This window comes from Scyliorhinus torazame, chromosome 5 (assembly GCF_047496885.1).
Source record: "Scyliorhinus torazame isolate Kashiwa2021f chromosome 5, sScyTor2.1, whole genome shotgun sequence".
NCBI lineage: Eukaryota > Metazoa > Chordata > Chondrichthyes > Carcharhiniformes > Scyliorhinidae > Scyliorhinus > Scyliorhinus torazame.
This window is the reverse complement of record NC_092711.1, coordinates 281,512,433-281,528,995: the sequence shown is the minus strand read 5'-3', so window position 1 is coordinate 281,528,995 and position 16,563 is coordinate 281,512,433. Positions and strand designations below refer to the sequence as shown.

Genomic DNA, 16,563 nt, shown 5'->3' with positions numbered 1-16,563 from the left:
ACGGAATGCCCCGAAAAGGCCCCTTCAACGGTCGAATGGAAATATCTCATAGAGGTGGAGCGGTTTGGGCTCGGAGTCGGGCTCACCTCCTGGGTGAAACTCCTGTACCGCACATACACAGCGAGCATGTGAACCAACACCACCAGTTCTGAATACATCCAGCTGCACAAAGGGGGACAAAGCAGAGATGCCCACTCCTATTCGCCCTGCCGATCAAAACACTGCCGATTGCCTACAGAACGGCAAAAAGTTGAAGGGTATCGATAGAGGGGACAGAGAGCACAGAGTCTCACTCCATGTGGATGATCTGCTCCCCTACATCTCGGATCCCAAAAGCAGCATGGACGGGATCATGAAGCTCCTGAAAGAATTTTGGGTCTTCTCAGGCTACAAACGCGACAGTTAGGGACTTCTACACGAATGACAAACGAGCGACATTAGAGTTGACAGAGAGGCTACAGCTGCCCAAGTCATTTATAAATCAAAACTTTTCTCCATAAGGAGACGACGTCTTTAGAACCTTAGTTAGGCCACACTTGGAGTATAGTGTTCAATTCTGGTCGCCACACGACCAGAAGGATATGGAGGCTTTAGAGAGGGTGCAGAAGAGATTTACCAGGATGTTGCCTGGTATGGAGGGCATTAGCTATGAGGAGCGGTTGAATAATCAGGTGCCTGCTGAACATGATAATGACCACATCCGGGGGGGGGGGGGGACACCAGCAGTGATCATCTCCCTGGATGCAGTTCTCACTGGCACGACGGAGGTTGAGGGGCGACCTGATAGAGGTCTACAAAATTATGAGGGGCATAGACAGAGTGGATAGTCAGAGGCTTTTCCCCAGGGTAGAGGGGTCAATTACTGGGGGGCAGAGGGGTCAATTACTAGGGGGCATAGGTTTAAGGTGCGAGGGGCAAGGTTTAGAGGAGATGTACGAGGCAAGTTTTTTTACACAGAGGGTAGTGGGTGCCTGGAACACGCTGCCGGAGGTGGTGGTGGAAGCAGGGACAATAGTGACATTTAAGGGGCATCTGGACAAATACATGAATAGGATGGGAAGAGGGATACGGACCCAGAAAGTGTAGAAGATTTTAAGTTTAGACAGGCAGTATGGTCGGCACGGGCTTGGAGGGCCGAAGGGCCTGTTCCTGCGCTGTACTTTTCTTTGTTCTTTGTTGTTCTTTGTCATACCCACAGACACCAAGACGCACAATGATAGAGGACCTAATGGACGTGGGCGACGTAGGGAGGGCGAACTGCGGGGACCTATGTGAGCAACTATCAGAAGAGTCATGTTCCCCGACACAGGAAAAATGGGAGGAATATCTAGGGATAGAAATAGGGTGGGAACTGCAGTGCGAAGCACTGAACAGAGCCAACTCCACATCCACATACACAAGGCTAAGCCCAATGCAGCTCGAAGTGGTGCACAGAGCACACCTAACCAGACCCCGAATGAGAAGGTTCCTCTCGGAGGTGGAGGACAAATGTCAATGCGGCAGGGGGGCCTGGCCAATCACACCCACATGTTCTGGGTATACCCCAGACGTCGAGTTCTGGACAGTTTTCTTTGAGGCAATGCCCCAGGTTGTGGGGATGAGGATGGAGCCAAACCCAAAAGTGGCAGTCTACAGGGCATCAGACCAGCCAAACCACTTAATGTGGTTGGGGGTTTGGGGGGGGGGGGGGGGGCTGCAGGGGAGAAACCCAAGGGCAAAATGGGGACCAGAGGGAATGGCAACAAGCAGAGAAGCACAAGCCAAGGCCAACAAGAGAGGGCAGCAGAGGTAGACCGGCCAAATAAAGCCCACAGTAACTGAATGGAGACCAAGCAGGCAATTGTAAATATGTGGCGGCACAGTGGTAAGCACTGCTGCCTCACAGCTCCAGGGACCCGGGTTCAATTCCGGCCTCGGGTGACTTTCTCCTCGTGTCTGCGTGGGTTCCTCCAGGTGCTCCAGTTTCATCCCACAGTCCAAAGATGTGCAGGCTAGGTGGATTGGCCATGCTAAATTGCCCCTTTAGTGTCAAAAAGGTTAGGTAGGGTTACTGGGTTACGGGGATAGGGTGCTGCCTAACGGGATCGGGTTCGATCCTGGCCCCAGTCACTTTGTGTGGAGTTTGCACATTCACCTAGTGTCTTAGTTTGTCTCACCCCCACAACCAAAGCTGTGCAGGGAAGGTGAATTGGCCATGCAAAATTACCCCTTAATTGGAAAAAAAGAATTGGGTACTTGGCATTTTTTTTCAAAACAGGGCAATTTAGCAGCTGGTTTAAGCATCTTAATTAAGAACTAAAACAATCAGTCACAATCAGAAAAGGTCTGACCAGTCACAAATGGAACACTAAATCCAGGGTCTCGCCTAATTTTAGAAATTTTCAGAACACTTTAGGGCTTAAATTAACTAACTTCTCTTATTTAAAAAGTTACAGCAGATATAATGTTCAAATTTCAAATGTATTGAATAATTCTGGACAAGTACCAACACTGAATTGACATGCAATGAGAATAAGTTAGAACCTCCTGAAGTTTGAGTAGCAGTAATATATCCATTACCACAATACAGCTTACATTTTTCCAACCACTTAGGGAAAAAAGATGACTTACAATAGTTTGGTTTTAATTTTAACAGATTTCTGGTTGAACTGCTGTGATTGCTTTACAAGCCCAAGAGATTCCAATGTCTCTGGATCCAGTCGTTCCTTGAGAACTGCATCCGAAACCAAAAACTGCAAAGAACATTGGAATAAATTATTATTTTGGCACTTCAACTATTTATGTATCGCGATTGCACTGACTAATTTAACAGTTTGTTCCAGTGCAAACTAACATTGTAAATGCAAGTTTTTTTAAGAACTCCATGATAATTAAGTGTGCGAGCCAATGTATATGACAAAGCCAAACGTTTAAAGAAAATCATGAAGATGCAAACCAAGAAGTTGGTTGGAGAGATTTTCTCTCCTTCCCCCATAACTATCTGCACTATATTTTAACTATCAGGACACTCACCTAGCAGCTAACCACCCCAGATTTATTTTGGGGTAGTGGGAAAGAAAAAAAAGAGGTTCAAGGGGAGATATGGAAAGTTAAAGAATATCGGAGGATAACGATGCAGGTAATGATAACAGGAAGAGAAAAGAGCATAGATACAGAAGTGTGCACTTGGAAATAAGAGTAGAAACCAAATGGTAAAAAGACAGAATAAAAAGATCTTTACCTGTATGCATTCACTAGTTGTAACAAGATGGATGAATTTATAGCACCACAGAAATAAATATAAAATAGCCGTCAGAGACATAGTAGCAAAGGGGTCTGAATATTTCAGGAAAAAAGGAAAAGGAGGAATAACTCAGTTAATCAAGGATGAGATTAGGACAGCAGTGAGAAATGATCCTGGCTCAGAAGATCAAGATGTAAAATCAATTTGGGTGGAGATAAGAAATAGCGAAGAAAAGAAAGTTTATCAGCCCCCTGACAGTTGATAGACTGTATCGATGTACAAAGCATAAAGCAATAAATATTGGGGACTGAAAAGAATGGTACGACAATAATCATGGGAGATGTTAATTTTCATATTGACAGGACAAATCAAATTGGCAACGGTAGCTTGAAGGATGAGTTCATCGAGTGCATTCGGGGGAGGTCCCACGAATAAGGTATCCTAGAATGAACCAGGGAACAGTTTATTTGAAATCTGGGAATGTGTAATGAGACAGGATTAAATATTGACCTCATAATGAAGGATTCTGTAGGCAAGAGTTACCACAACATGATTTTAAATTCAGTTTGAGGGTGAGAAAATTGGCACTCAAACCGGTGTCTTAAACTTGAAGGTGATTACATTTATAAAGACAAAAGTTGACTAAACCGGAATGGGAAAATAGGTGAAAAGGCAAGAGAAACAGTGGCAAGCAATAAAGGGCATATTTCATAACTCACAATAAAAATATATTCCATTAAGAAATAAAAACTTGACAAGGAAGATGCACTATTTTTGGCTAAGTAACAGTTAGGGATGGTCTCAAATTTGAAGAAAAGATGTACAAATCTGTAAAGATTTGTAATAGGCCAGCAGATGGTGAATTGTATTTAGAGATCAGCAACGGTCGACTAAAACAAAGGTGAAGAAATTGACGGACGAAAGAAAATTAACAAAAAGTATAAATTCAGACAGTAAAAGCTTTGACAAGTATATAAAAAAAGAGAAAGAGAAGCGACAGTTAGCACTGATCCCTGAAAGGAAGTGACAGGCGAATTAAAAATGAGAAACAAGGAAAAGATAGAGATTTTGAGCAAGCAATTTAAATCGGACTTCACAGTAAAAGACACAAAAAAATCCTCAGAATTGTAGAAAAGCAAGGGACAAAAGGGAAGCAGAAACTTTAAAAAATCATGATTGCTAGACAAGAAATACCAGGAAAACTAATGGGAGTTAAAGTCAGACAAGTCCCCTGGACCTACGGCTTCCATCCGATAGTATTAAAAGTGTCTGGCAGCGGATCACAGCCCCATGTTACTGATGGACATATGATTTTTTTTTTTTTTTATAAAGTAAAAACTGTCTGAAACTGTAAAGTGGCCATTTTCTGGAACATTCTGAAGTGGATTACACTTGACCAACTCGTCCAGAGAAAACAGAATGGTTCCCCTTTGTTCAGACAGAGACAGTTCAAAGGAAGAGATGCAATGCAAAAACTAAACTGTGAACTCCTGTAGAGATAATAAAGGCTGATTATCATCTCAGCAGAAACCATCTCCTGGGAGTTATATCCCAGACTGTGAACATGATGTGCTTTGAAAGAAAGCAGTTCTGCGAGAAAGGCATGTTCATGTTCTCCCCTTCCAGGAATGGACAAGAAAATGAGCTAAAACCAACTGTAATCCTGGTCTGTATACTAGTCTGGGGCTCTCGTTCTACTGTACTCGTGTGTGCAGTGAAGATCACAGCTAAAGAAAATCCACCAGGCCTCCCTGTGCTTGCAAGTTTAAAAAGGTTGCTATATCTCGCTCTTTCTGATTGGTGGAAGAAATTGCAAGTCAGCAAAGCCACCGTTGGAAGAGGAAACAAGTCAATTCCTGCTAACCTACAGAATCAGTAAATCAACTGCTAATGTCAGCGTACTGGAATCAGCCAACTTAACGGCCGCAACGTTTCGCCATCTACTCCATATGGGCAGAAAGGTAGCACAGTTGATTCACAGCTCCAGAGTCCCAGGTTTGATTCCTGGCTTGGGTTACTGTGTGCGGAGTCTGCACGTTCTCCCCGTGTCTGCGTGGGTTTCCTCCGGGTGCTCCAGTTTCCTTCCACGTCCAAAGATGTGGCGGTTAGATGGATTGACTATGCTAAACTGCCCTTGGTGTCCAAAAAGTTTTGGTGCGGTTACTGGGATGGGTGGAGGCATGGGCTTGAGTAGGGTTCCCTTTCCAAGGGCCGGTGCAGACTCAATGGGCCGAATGGCCTCCTTGAGCACTGTAAATTCTATGATTCTATATGGACAAGTCAAATTATCTTTTTAACTTTTACTTTTGAACTCACTTCTCATTTTTTTAATATAAATTTAGAGTACCCAATTCATTTTTTTCCAATTAAGGGGCAATTTAGCGTGGCCAATCCACCTAGCCTGCATATCTTTGGGTTGTGGGGGCGAAACCCACACAAACACGGGGAGAATGTACAAACTCCACACGGACAGTGACCCAGAGCCGGGATCGAACCTGGGGCCTCGGCGCCGTGAGCCAGCAGGGCTAACCGACTGCGCCACCATGCTGCCCCACTTCTCATTTTTAATCTGTGCGTGTGTTGCATTTTATTATTTCTTTTGTGTTTCGGTAACTAATAAACTCACTCTTTAACTAAATTGGCTCCTTTAAAACATGAATACATTTGGATTGAGAAAAGGTATCCAGGAGGGATGGGATCCTTTATTAAAATTAATCTTGTTGCGACCAGCTAAGAAGAGGGTTGAATAACGAAGGGGGGCCAGTTCATCCCTCCTCACCTGGGAGCATAACAATTTGGGGAATCTCATACGAATCATAACAAATTGGGGGACCTTGCCCGGAGACCGGTCAGAACAAAGAGGTAGTGGATGCTTAATTTGTAATCTTCCAAAATGCCCTAGATTCTGTAAAGGTCCCAGTAGATTGAAGAGCCACAAATGTAACGCCACAATTCAAGAAAGGAGAGAAGAGAGAAAGTAAAAAATAATAGGCCAGTTAATCTAATGTATGTCCTTGGGACAATGCTAGAATCCATTGAAGTAGTAGCATCAGGACACTTACAAAATTATAATACCATCAGGCAAAGTTAACATGGTTTCATAAAATGGAAATCATGTTTGCCAAATTTATTAGAATTCTTTGAGGATGTAACAAGCAGGATGGATAAAACCTGGTAACATATTTTCACAGTACCCAAGATGCCAATACTAGTATAAACCAATGTTCATAATTTCTGCTAAATCCCAATTTGAATTCCAAAGAATTGTTCACAGTGCCACATTATTTGAACCATGCAGTCCACACAGAGAAATCCAAAAACTAACGCAATGTACTCCATCGCCCAAACCCCACCCACCAATGCCTGGCGTTCTCATCTGCTTCAAAAGGTGTCTGTTGTTTCCTTCCGTAAATGATGCAACGAGCTCTGCCTCACATACACTCTGCTGCAATATATTTCTATAATATATTTCAATAAAGTTAATGGTAAATGACCTGGTAGCAAATCCAAAATGACATTATTAAAACGTTCAACTCACACCAAAAGCATTCACAATTTTTAAATATTTTATTAAATTCCTCTTAAATATCTAGGATCTTATGGAAATACAGACAAACATATGCATTAAGAGCAATAAGCCATTCAGCCCCTCTATTCTGCTCTGCCATTCAATAAAATCATGGCCGATATGATTGTAGCCTCAACTCTACATTCCATCTACACCACCCCCCCATAAGGTTCAACGCCCTTGTTAGTCAAGAATCGATCTACCTCTGTCTTAAAAACATTCATTGATCCTTCCTCCATTGCTCTCTGGGGAAAGGAGTTTCAAAGATTGACGACCCTCAGTAAAAAAGGTTCAGTCAAGTGAACCTTCTTTGAACTGCTTCCACCGCATTCATATTCTTTCTTAAACAAGACTGTGAAAGCTTCACACAATACTCCATACGTGGTCGCACCAATCCCCTATACAACTGCAGCTAAACTACTTGCTTGCAAATTTAATTCTCCTTGCAATAAACAACAACATTCCATTTGTATCTGCGTACTACTTTCCTGATTCATTTACCAGGACACCCAGACCCCTCTGTATCTCAGAATCTGCAATCTCACACCATTTAAATAATATGCTTCTTTTCTATTCTTCCTACCAAAGTGGACAAGTTCACATTTTCCCACAATATATTCCATCTATCAAAGTTTTGCCCATTCACTTAACCTATCCATGCCACTTTCTAATCTCCTCATGTCTTCTTCATGTCTTACAAAGATCTTTGTATCATTAGAAAATTTTACAACCAGACATGCCGTTCCTTCAACCAAGTAATTATAAACAGTTAAGGCCCCAGCACTGACCCTTGTGGCATGCCATGCATCATATGTTGCCAATCTGAAAATTGCCCATTTAACCCTACTCTGCGTCCTGCGAGCTAATCAATCCTCTATTCATGCCAACATGTTACCTTTGATACCATGAGCTCTAATTTTGAGTTGTAACTGTTGGTATGACACCTTGTCAAATGCCTTCTGAAAATTTAAATGCAGCACATATGCAGGCTCCGCTTTTTCCATATTGCTCGTTACTTCCTCAAAGAACTCTAATAAATTGGTCAAACGCGATTTCCCTGGCACAAAAAAAATGTTGACTGCCTGACTGCACGAAGGTTTTCCCTGCTATAACTTCTTCATAAGAGAGTCCAGCAATTTCCCTGCAACGGATGTTAAGCTAACTGGCCTGTAGTTTGCAGCATTGTGTTTTCTTAATTTTTTTAAATATAAATGTAACATAAATCCTTTCTCAAATAAAGGATTCACAAAGTTACAAGCCTCAGTCTGGCAAATTTATCTTCATAGTTTCTCTTCCATGTATTTCCTATTACAGATGTGCAAATTGCACTAACTTCACTCGAATCATTGTCTCAATACAAATTTATTATTTCTAATCTACTGTATGTGATGCCTCTACGTACAAAATATAATACTTCCTTTTATTACTTGATCTACCTGCAGTTGCTTTTTTATTTAAAACTCTTGCTGTTGAGTGTCTTTCAATTGAGTGAAGACTTTCATTTTGTTTTTCATCCCAAAATACATGAACTCACAATTCTCTTCATTAAATAGTACCTACCTCGAACCCACCCATGCCAAAGGTGCCATGCAAGCATAACATAATTTAATGTATTTGGCTACTAATCAGTTTCCTAGATAATACTACACTGTCCAATTCATCAAGCAACATCACAGTACATGAATAACTGCACCCTGAAAGACATTCCTGTGTCTATTTTTTTTTAAACTGCAAAAGATCCTCAAAACTGAGATATATTGTTTTGGGAGTTTTTTCGCCCTTTCAAACTGTTCGCTTATGCAAACATAAATACCCCCACTGATTTCAAATAAAACGTGAGAGCTTGGAGTAGAGTGCTGTTTTACCATTAATTTTTTGTATGAAGAAGAATATTTCCAATGAAGTTGCCAGTTAAATCAAAATTATTTGCAATGATCCGTATTGCAACTTATATACTGTAGTGTCAGTTTCTGTAAATGGGCCTTCTCTCCAAATTCAGGTGTGATTCTACATGGCAAATCTTAATCAGAAACAAACACAAAACACTCTCAGAGCAATCTCACCCCCTAGTGGATTCTTACTGTTGCAGCTAACTGGATTTATTTTCCAACTGATGAAGAAAAACATTGCAGAGGCATCAGCCGGCATTTGCTGGAGTCGAGGGGATTTCTCAATTGCTCCTGAAACTTCAGTTCAAGAATGTTTTGCCTTTCGTGAAAATTGAAAATGATGTCTTGAGGGCAACAGAGACCTTGGTACAGGAGAGAGAGAGAGCGCGAGAGAGAGAGCAAGAGCGAGAGAGAGCGACAGAGAGAAAAGAACACAGAAACAGACAGAAAATAAAAAAATTGGGATTTAAGTGTAGGAATGAATCTCCATACTTAAAAATTGTTCACTTCCTCGGCAAAGGGTTGATTGATAGTCAGTCAAGATTATCATGGAATTAAAAGTGTAGTTACCCTATCAATTATTAAAATGAGCTTTCTGGAGCAAGTCTAATGGACAATTAATGCACAAATGCAGGAGCATCTTCAAAATCATAGTAAGATTTAGGATGAAATGCTATCTTGGGGAAAGTAATGGTGGTGCAGCAGAAATCAGCCACTAACTTAGGTAATCCGTACTTCATGGGTATCTTCCTTGCTACAAGTTGTTGAACAATTATCACATCAATAAACATTGTTCACAGACCATTATTTTTTCTGAAAATTCTGATGTTCCTTTCTTAGAATGATTATTGCACAGGGGGTTCATCAGCCTGTGTTGCCCTTGTCAGTTCTCTGCAAGACCATCTCAGCTAGTCACATACTCCTGCCTTTTCCCTGTAGTTCTGTAAATTTTCTCTAATTCCTTTTGAAAGACCCAATTTTATCTGCCTGCACCACCCTTTCAGGTAGTGCATTCCAGGTCCCAGCCAGTCGCTGCACATAGCCTCAACTGCTTAATTCCATACCGACTAGATCAAAGCGGGTTTTCCACTAGCCTGAAATCCCACCCTGGGTTACCCAACGGGAGGCCATTTTCATGGAATATCCTCCCTGCACACACCAGAATCTATTGCCATCGGGCTGGAAAACTCTGCCCCTTGTCCCTTATTTTTCATGGACATTGTGTGGAAGGAAAATAGAAAAATTCTAGCTCTAAAGCAGAGCAAAATTCGCCTAAATCTTCCGAGCAGCGGCAACAATAAGGGAATCAATGCTGCGCGCAAAGTTTGTCCCATCAGACGCTGCTGAATATTTCTTCCAATCCCGGCTCTCAAGAAAATGTGCAGTGCAGTCCCCCGCAGGGAACACATTTGGAGCAGAGTCTAATTGGGGAAGAACAGGACACGGCCCCTTATTAAAGCACTAGCTGCCTTACGGCAAGTTTAAAGGACTGCTCTTAGAACGTTAGTGAATAGATGATGGGTGAGGTGAGAAGTGGAACAGGGAAGTGGATAAGATGGGCGATGAATACTCATAATAGCCAAGTCAGATCAAGTCTGGGGAGCATCAGGGGGCAGGGGCAGATTTACAATGAAACACACCATTCCTAAGCACAGGGCCACAACCGGGGGAGGATGGACACATCGACCACCGCCCACCCAGTGTACCGCCTCAAGAGTCAGCTCAACTGGACTGCACATCGACAGAACCAGACATTAGCAGGACATCCAATCAGAGGCTGCTTACTCTCTGCATTTTCTGCTGGCAGGTTCGCTAATTTGAGTCCATCAGCAGCAAATGCAAAGCAAAATCAGGCACTGATTGGATGAGAACCAAAGAGCGGAACGGTAAGGAACAAGTTTTTAGCAGGCACACATGAAACCACAAGGCAAGGGAGCAGCGCGGTGGCCAGCCACGACAAGGGAAGCTGAGGTTTGCAGCAACAGCAAGCCCCCCCCCCCCCCCCCCCCCGCAGGCCAGCAACAGAACACATGCGAGTAGTGATAAACAGAGTGGAAGACTGAGGTTGAATACCCGGCACCAGATTCTTCGGTTTAGTGATTTGCTGAGTTCTTTATAGAGACAAGTTGGTCCAGCCCCTTTTGGTATTTGGTATGAATTTGCTCAGGCATGTTTGTGTGTAACATTGAAAAGAGTCAAAGTGGTTGGTGTTTTCTGGCTGCATGTTTAACATATTGTGTGATATGAAAATGAAATTTGTGTTGAGCTGCTTTTAAAACAATGCAAACTTACTCCCCTCATTTTGACACTGCGATTGGACATAGCAAGCAGGTCAGAACAGGTGGAACGCAAAGTTTTAATATAGCACTTGAAAACAAAATGTGATCCATTTCTTTGAATCATTGCCAGCTGTTTTATACAGTAGTATTGTGAATGGTTTCAGATAGTACATGCATAGTCCAGTTTAAGATGTACAAACACTGTTTATATAGAAATCTAAGGATACTCACCAAACATGCTAAAACCAGTTGAGTAAAATGATCTCGTTTACTTTTTTCTTCCATGCAACTTGTTTCAATATCTGAAATTAATAATGGTCATTATTATAATGACCTTTCAATACAATTATACAAAATTAACATTTATTAATTACTGCAAAGGAGGTCATCACATAGCACAGTGGGTTGTGTCCCGGTCTTGAAGCCAGAAGCTCTGGTTTGGAGTCCCATCTAGAACTTGTTGGCCAAGGAAGGTGCGTTCATAAACACAACCAATAGGTTGAGTATCAAGCTGCAGAATCTTTCCTGAACACATCAATGGCAAGTGTTAAGAGTGGGAGACACTGGTCTCTGCTCAGCCATGTTTGATGTGGAGTGGTGCACATTAGCACAGTGGGTAACACTGTTGCTTCACAGCTCCAGGGTCCCAAGTTCGATTGCCAGCTTAGGTCACTGTCTGTGTGAAGTCTGCACGTTCTTCCCATGTCTGCGTGGGTTTCCTCCGGTTTCCTCCCACAAGTCCGGAAAGACGTGCTGTTAGGTGAATTGGATATTCTGAATTCTCCCGGTGTGCCTGAACAGGCGCCGGAATGTGGCGACTAGGGGCTTTTCACAGTATTTTGTTGCAGTGATAATGTAAGCCTACTTGTGACAATAAAGATTATTATTAGTAGCCCCCGGCACAGGCAAAGTGATCTGTTCAGGAAAAACATCACAATAGGAACAGCTGAAGATCTGCCTTGCAGTCCACTAGGGGCTCAAAGAAAAACAGAAACATTTGCTGCGAAGAACATCTTTCTTTCTCACCTAGAACACAGAAAACATCAGCTAGGATGGATGACATATCATCCCGAAGTTCCTGTAAAAACAAAAGGAAAAACAACGTATTAAAATAGATACTGGCCTTTCTGTAGATAAGTAATTATTTTTCCGGGGATGGGGTAGTGGTGGGGGCGTAGATGCAGTTGCAAGGAGGGAGACATAGGACACCATCTTATCCCCAATTTTTTTTAAACCAGCAGCATATCAGCCGTACTACAATATAATGAGTGAAAACTACAAAGGTGCTCAAAATTCCAAGGTGAGAGATGATGAAACAAAAGAAAACACCGACTACACTTCTCTCGCCATGGCTACTGTCTTTTTATTTTTTCCGGCATCATAACAACGTTCAGGAGTCTCCGCACATTCGCGTTCAACTGCCTCCCCTTCATGACCTCCGTCTGATCTTCGTGGATCACCTGCGGCACACAATCCTCAATTCTCGTGACTAAGATCTTCGCCAGCACCTTGGCATCTACGTTTAACAACGAAATCGGCCTGTATGACCCACACTGCAGGGGATCCTTGTTCCGCTTCAGGGTCAAGGAGATCAGTGCCCGGGACATCGTCGGGGGCATCGCTCCCCCCCCTCCCTTGCCTCATTGAAGGTCCTAACTAGCAACGGGCCCAACAGGTCCACATATTTTTTGCAGAATTCGACCGGGAAACCGTCCGGCCCCGGTGCCTTCCCTGCCTGCATGCTCCCTATCCCTTTGGCCAGCTCCTCCAGCCCAATCGGGGCCCCTAATACCGACACCAGTCCCTCCTCCACCTTCGGAAACCTCAATTGGTCCCTCCCTCCTCCAGTGGGGGTTTGGACCGATCCAGTTCCTCATAAAAGTCCCTTAAGACCCCATTGATGCCAACCCCACTCCGTACCACACTCCCTCCCCTATCCTTAACTCCCCCGATCTCCCTAACTGCGTCCCGCTTCTGAAGCTGATGCGCCAGCATCCGACTTGGCTTTTCCCCAGACTCATAAATCGCCCCCTGGGCCTTCCTCCACTGCGCCTCCGCCTTCCTGATGGTCAACAGGTCGAATTCGGCCTGGAGGCTACGCCTCACCCTCAACAGGCCCTCCTCAGGCACCTCCGCATACCTCCCGTCTACCCTCACCATCTCCCCCTCCCTCTGCTCTCTCCTCTCCTTGTGAGCACGAATGGAGATCAGCTCTCCCCTAACCACCGCCTTCAGCGCCTCCCAGACTATCCCCACTCGGACCTCCCCGTTATCGTTGGCCTCCAGGTATCTCTCTATGTTTCCTCGGACCCGCTCACTCACCTCCTCGTCCGCCAACAGCCCCACCTCCAAGAACCACAACGGGCGCTGGTCCCTCTCCTCCCCCAGCTCTAGGTCGACCCAATGCGGGGCGTGATCCGAAATGGCTATCGCCGAGTATTCGGTGTCCTCTACTCTCGCTATTAGCGCCCTACTCATAATAAAAAAGTCGATCCGGGAATAAGCCTTATGAACATGCGAGAAGAAGCCGCTGCCGGCTTCCTACCCGTCCTAGACCTGGAGCGCTCCAGTGCCGGATCCAACACCGTGTTAAAGTCCCCCCCACTTCCAATTATCAGGCCCCCCAATTCCAAGTCCGGGATACGACCCAACGTGCGCCGCATAAAACCCGCATCGTCCCAGTTCGGGATGTACACGTTAACCAGCACCACCCGCTCCCCTTGCAGCTTACCACTTACCATTACATACCTGCCGCCATTGTCTGTCACAATGTTCGACGCCTCGAATGACACCCTCTTTCCCACCAAGATTGCCACCCCCCGATTTTTGGCATCCATCCCCAAATGAAACACCTGACCTACCCACCCCTTCCTCAATCTAACCTGGTCTGCCACCTTCAGGTGTGTCTCCTGGAGCATGACCACATCCGCCTTCAGCCCCTTCAGGGTGCGCGAACACCTGGGCCTGCTTGACCGGCCCGTTCAGTCCCCTTACATTCCAGGTTATCAGCCGGATCAGGGGGCTACCCGCCTCCCTCCCCCACCGACTAGGCATAACCCCTCCTCGGCCAGCCACGCGCCCGCACCCCACGCCCGGCTGTTCCCCACGGCGGCAGACCTCCGTCCCAACCCCTCTACTCGCTCCAGCTCCCCCTTGACCATATCAGCAGCAACCCAGTTCTCCCCCTCCCCCCCAGCTAGGACCCCTCCTAGCTGCTTTGCTCCCCCCATTGCACTCCCGCAAGTCAGCTGACTCCTGCTGACCCTTGCCACTCCCTCCTCTCCTTCAACACCTCCCATTGTGGGACATACCCTCCTCCTCCACTACCTATCAGCAGGCTCTCCACCTCCCCCTTCCATCCCAAGCGCGGGAAACGACCCTCGCTTCCCCGTCCCCGCCCCCTCCAGCCTTCACCGCGGGAAAAAGCCCGCGCTTTCCACCTGCCCGGCCCCGCCACCTCTGACGCAGCTCCTTTTACAGGCCCAGTCCCCTCACCCCCGACTCGGGCCTCGCCCTCCCCCCGCAGGGCCTCGCCCACCCCCGCGGGGCCCCATCACCCCCTACCGGCCATCCACCCCGGCTCCATTTACTTACCCCCCCTCCAAGAGCCCACCCGACAGACCCAACCAAAACAGTGCCCAACCCACCCTAACCACCCACACCGAACCAAAAAGAAACAAGGGCAAAGAACCCCCCCTCAAAATGTAACACACCAACAGCAATCCCAGACTACCCATCCCGACCCTGTTTGTGTCCAGCTTCTCGGCCTGAACAAAGGCCTACGCCTCCTCTGGGGACTCAAAATAATGCTGCCGGTCCTTGTCGGTGACCTACAGTCGATCCGGCTGCAGCATGCCAAACTTCACCCTCTTCCTGTGCAGCACTGCCTTCGCCCGGTTGTACTCGGCCCTCTTCTTCGCCACCTCCGCACTCCAGTCCTGATATATTCGAACCTCCGCGTTCTCCCACCTGCTGCTCCTCTCTTTCTTGGCCCGCCTGAGCACACACTCCTGATCAGCAAACCGATGAAACCGCACCAGCACCGCCCGCGGCGGCTCGTTAACCTTGGGCCTCCTCGCCAGCAATCTATGGGCCCCTTCCAGCTCCAGGGGCCCCTGGAATGACCCCGCTCCCATCAGCGAGTTTAACATGTGACCACATAGGCCCCCATGTCCGACCCCTCCAGCCCCTCCGGGAGGCCCAGAATCCGCAAATTCTTCCGCCTAGTCCGATTCTCCATTTCCTCGAACCGTTCCTGCCATTTCTTGTGGAGCGCCTCGTGCGCTTCCACCTTTACCGCAAGGCCTAAGATCTCGTCTTCGTTGTCGGAGATCTTTTGTTGGACCTCGCGGATTGCCACCCCCGGGAAATGTCGAAAAAATGCCGTTGGGGCCCTGGAAAGAGCCCAAAAGTCCGTTCCAAGCAGGAGCTGCCGAACGTGTGACTTAGCTCTGCATAGCCACAACCGGAAGTCCTCCATGGCTACAGTCTGAGGGTGAGCAAGACTGCTCCCAACGCTGGTGTCAGATTTGACACGAGATTTTTTTATTTAAAAAAAAATAAATTTAGTGTACCTAATTAATGTTTTCCAATTAAGGGACAATTTAGCATGGCCAATCCACCTACCTTGCACATCTTTTGGGTTGTGGGGGCAAAACCCACGCAAACACGGGGAGAATGTGCAAACTCCACACGGACAGTGACCCAGAGCCGGGATCGAACCAGGGACCTCAGCATCGTGAGGCTGCAGGGCTCACCCACTGCGCCACCGTGCTGCCCTGATTTGACACCGAGGTGAGCTTGGCATCACCAAGACTGCCTATATCAACTCTGCCTCGACTCAGTTCATCGACTGCTGAAACCTTCATTCATGGGTTACTATCTCTATGTTTGACGTTTCCAATGCACACCCAGCTGGTATCCCATGCACACCCCTCCAAAGCTCTGCTGCCCATGTCCTTTATGCACTAAGTTTCATTCACCTGTCACCTCTGTGTTTACTGACTTACATATTGTCTCACCTGCAACTATTAACTGCATTTTAAAATTCTCATTCGTGTCTTCAAATACTACTATGGCCTTGCCCCTCCCCGATATTTTGGAATGTCCTCCCAGATATCTGTACTTATCCAATTCTTCGCCACTTCTACATCCTCAATTTGGCAGGTATGATTTCTGCTGACAGGGCACCAAGTTCTGGAACTCCCTCCATAAATCTTTGCTTCTCAGCCTTCAAGACAGTCCTTAAAACCTGGCTCTTTGCCCAAGTTTCTGAACATGAGCTGTAATATTGAATAAAAGAGAGCCTGAAATAAGTAAATAAAACCCGAATAGTTGTTGCAAACCTACTGTTATTTTGAAAGAAGGTAAGCAATGTTGGTAGTGTCCTGGAGTTCTGGAACTGTCTCAAGTGCTGCTGCAGATTTAGGAATGATTCCTCGCAGTTTCTGCAGTTTCTGAAGCTCCATCTTGTGGTACTCGAGGGTGGTTACAGGAGGTGATGCACAAATAAGAGTGCCCGACAAGCACAATAAATTTTATACATTATAACTGTCTGTCCACCGCTAAAGAACTGTTCTGTGGTCAACAAAAAGCAATCTCTTC

At 45.8% G+C, this 16,563-nt stretch overlaps 1 protein-coding gene across 1 annotated transcript in view; it reads right to left on the bottom strand.

The window, feature by feature from the left end:
• The window catches only part of thoc2 (THO complex 2), a 193,707-nt gene that overhangs the window by 143,088 nt on the left and 34,056 nt on the right, over positions 1-16,563 (bottom strand). Inside the window, exons 4-6 of the mRNA XM_072505632.1 lie at positions 11,986-12,037; positions 11,191-11,261; positions 2,611-2,732 (exon numbers count right to left, since the gene is read on the bottom strand). Coding sequence (XP_072361733.1) covers positions 2,611-2,732; positions 11,191-11,261; positions 11,986-12,037 — 245 coding nt within the window. The remainder of the gene's footprint in view (positions 1-2,610; positions 2,733-11,190; positions 11,262-11,985; positions 12,038-16,563) is intronic.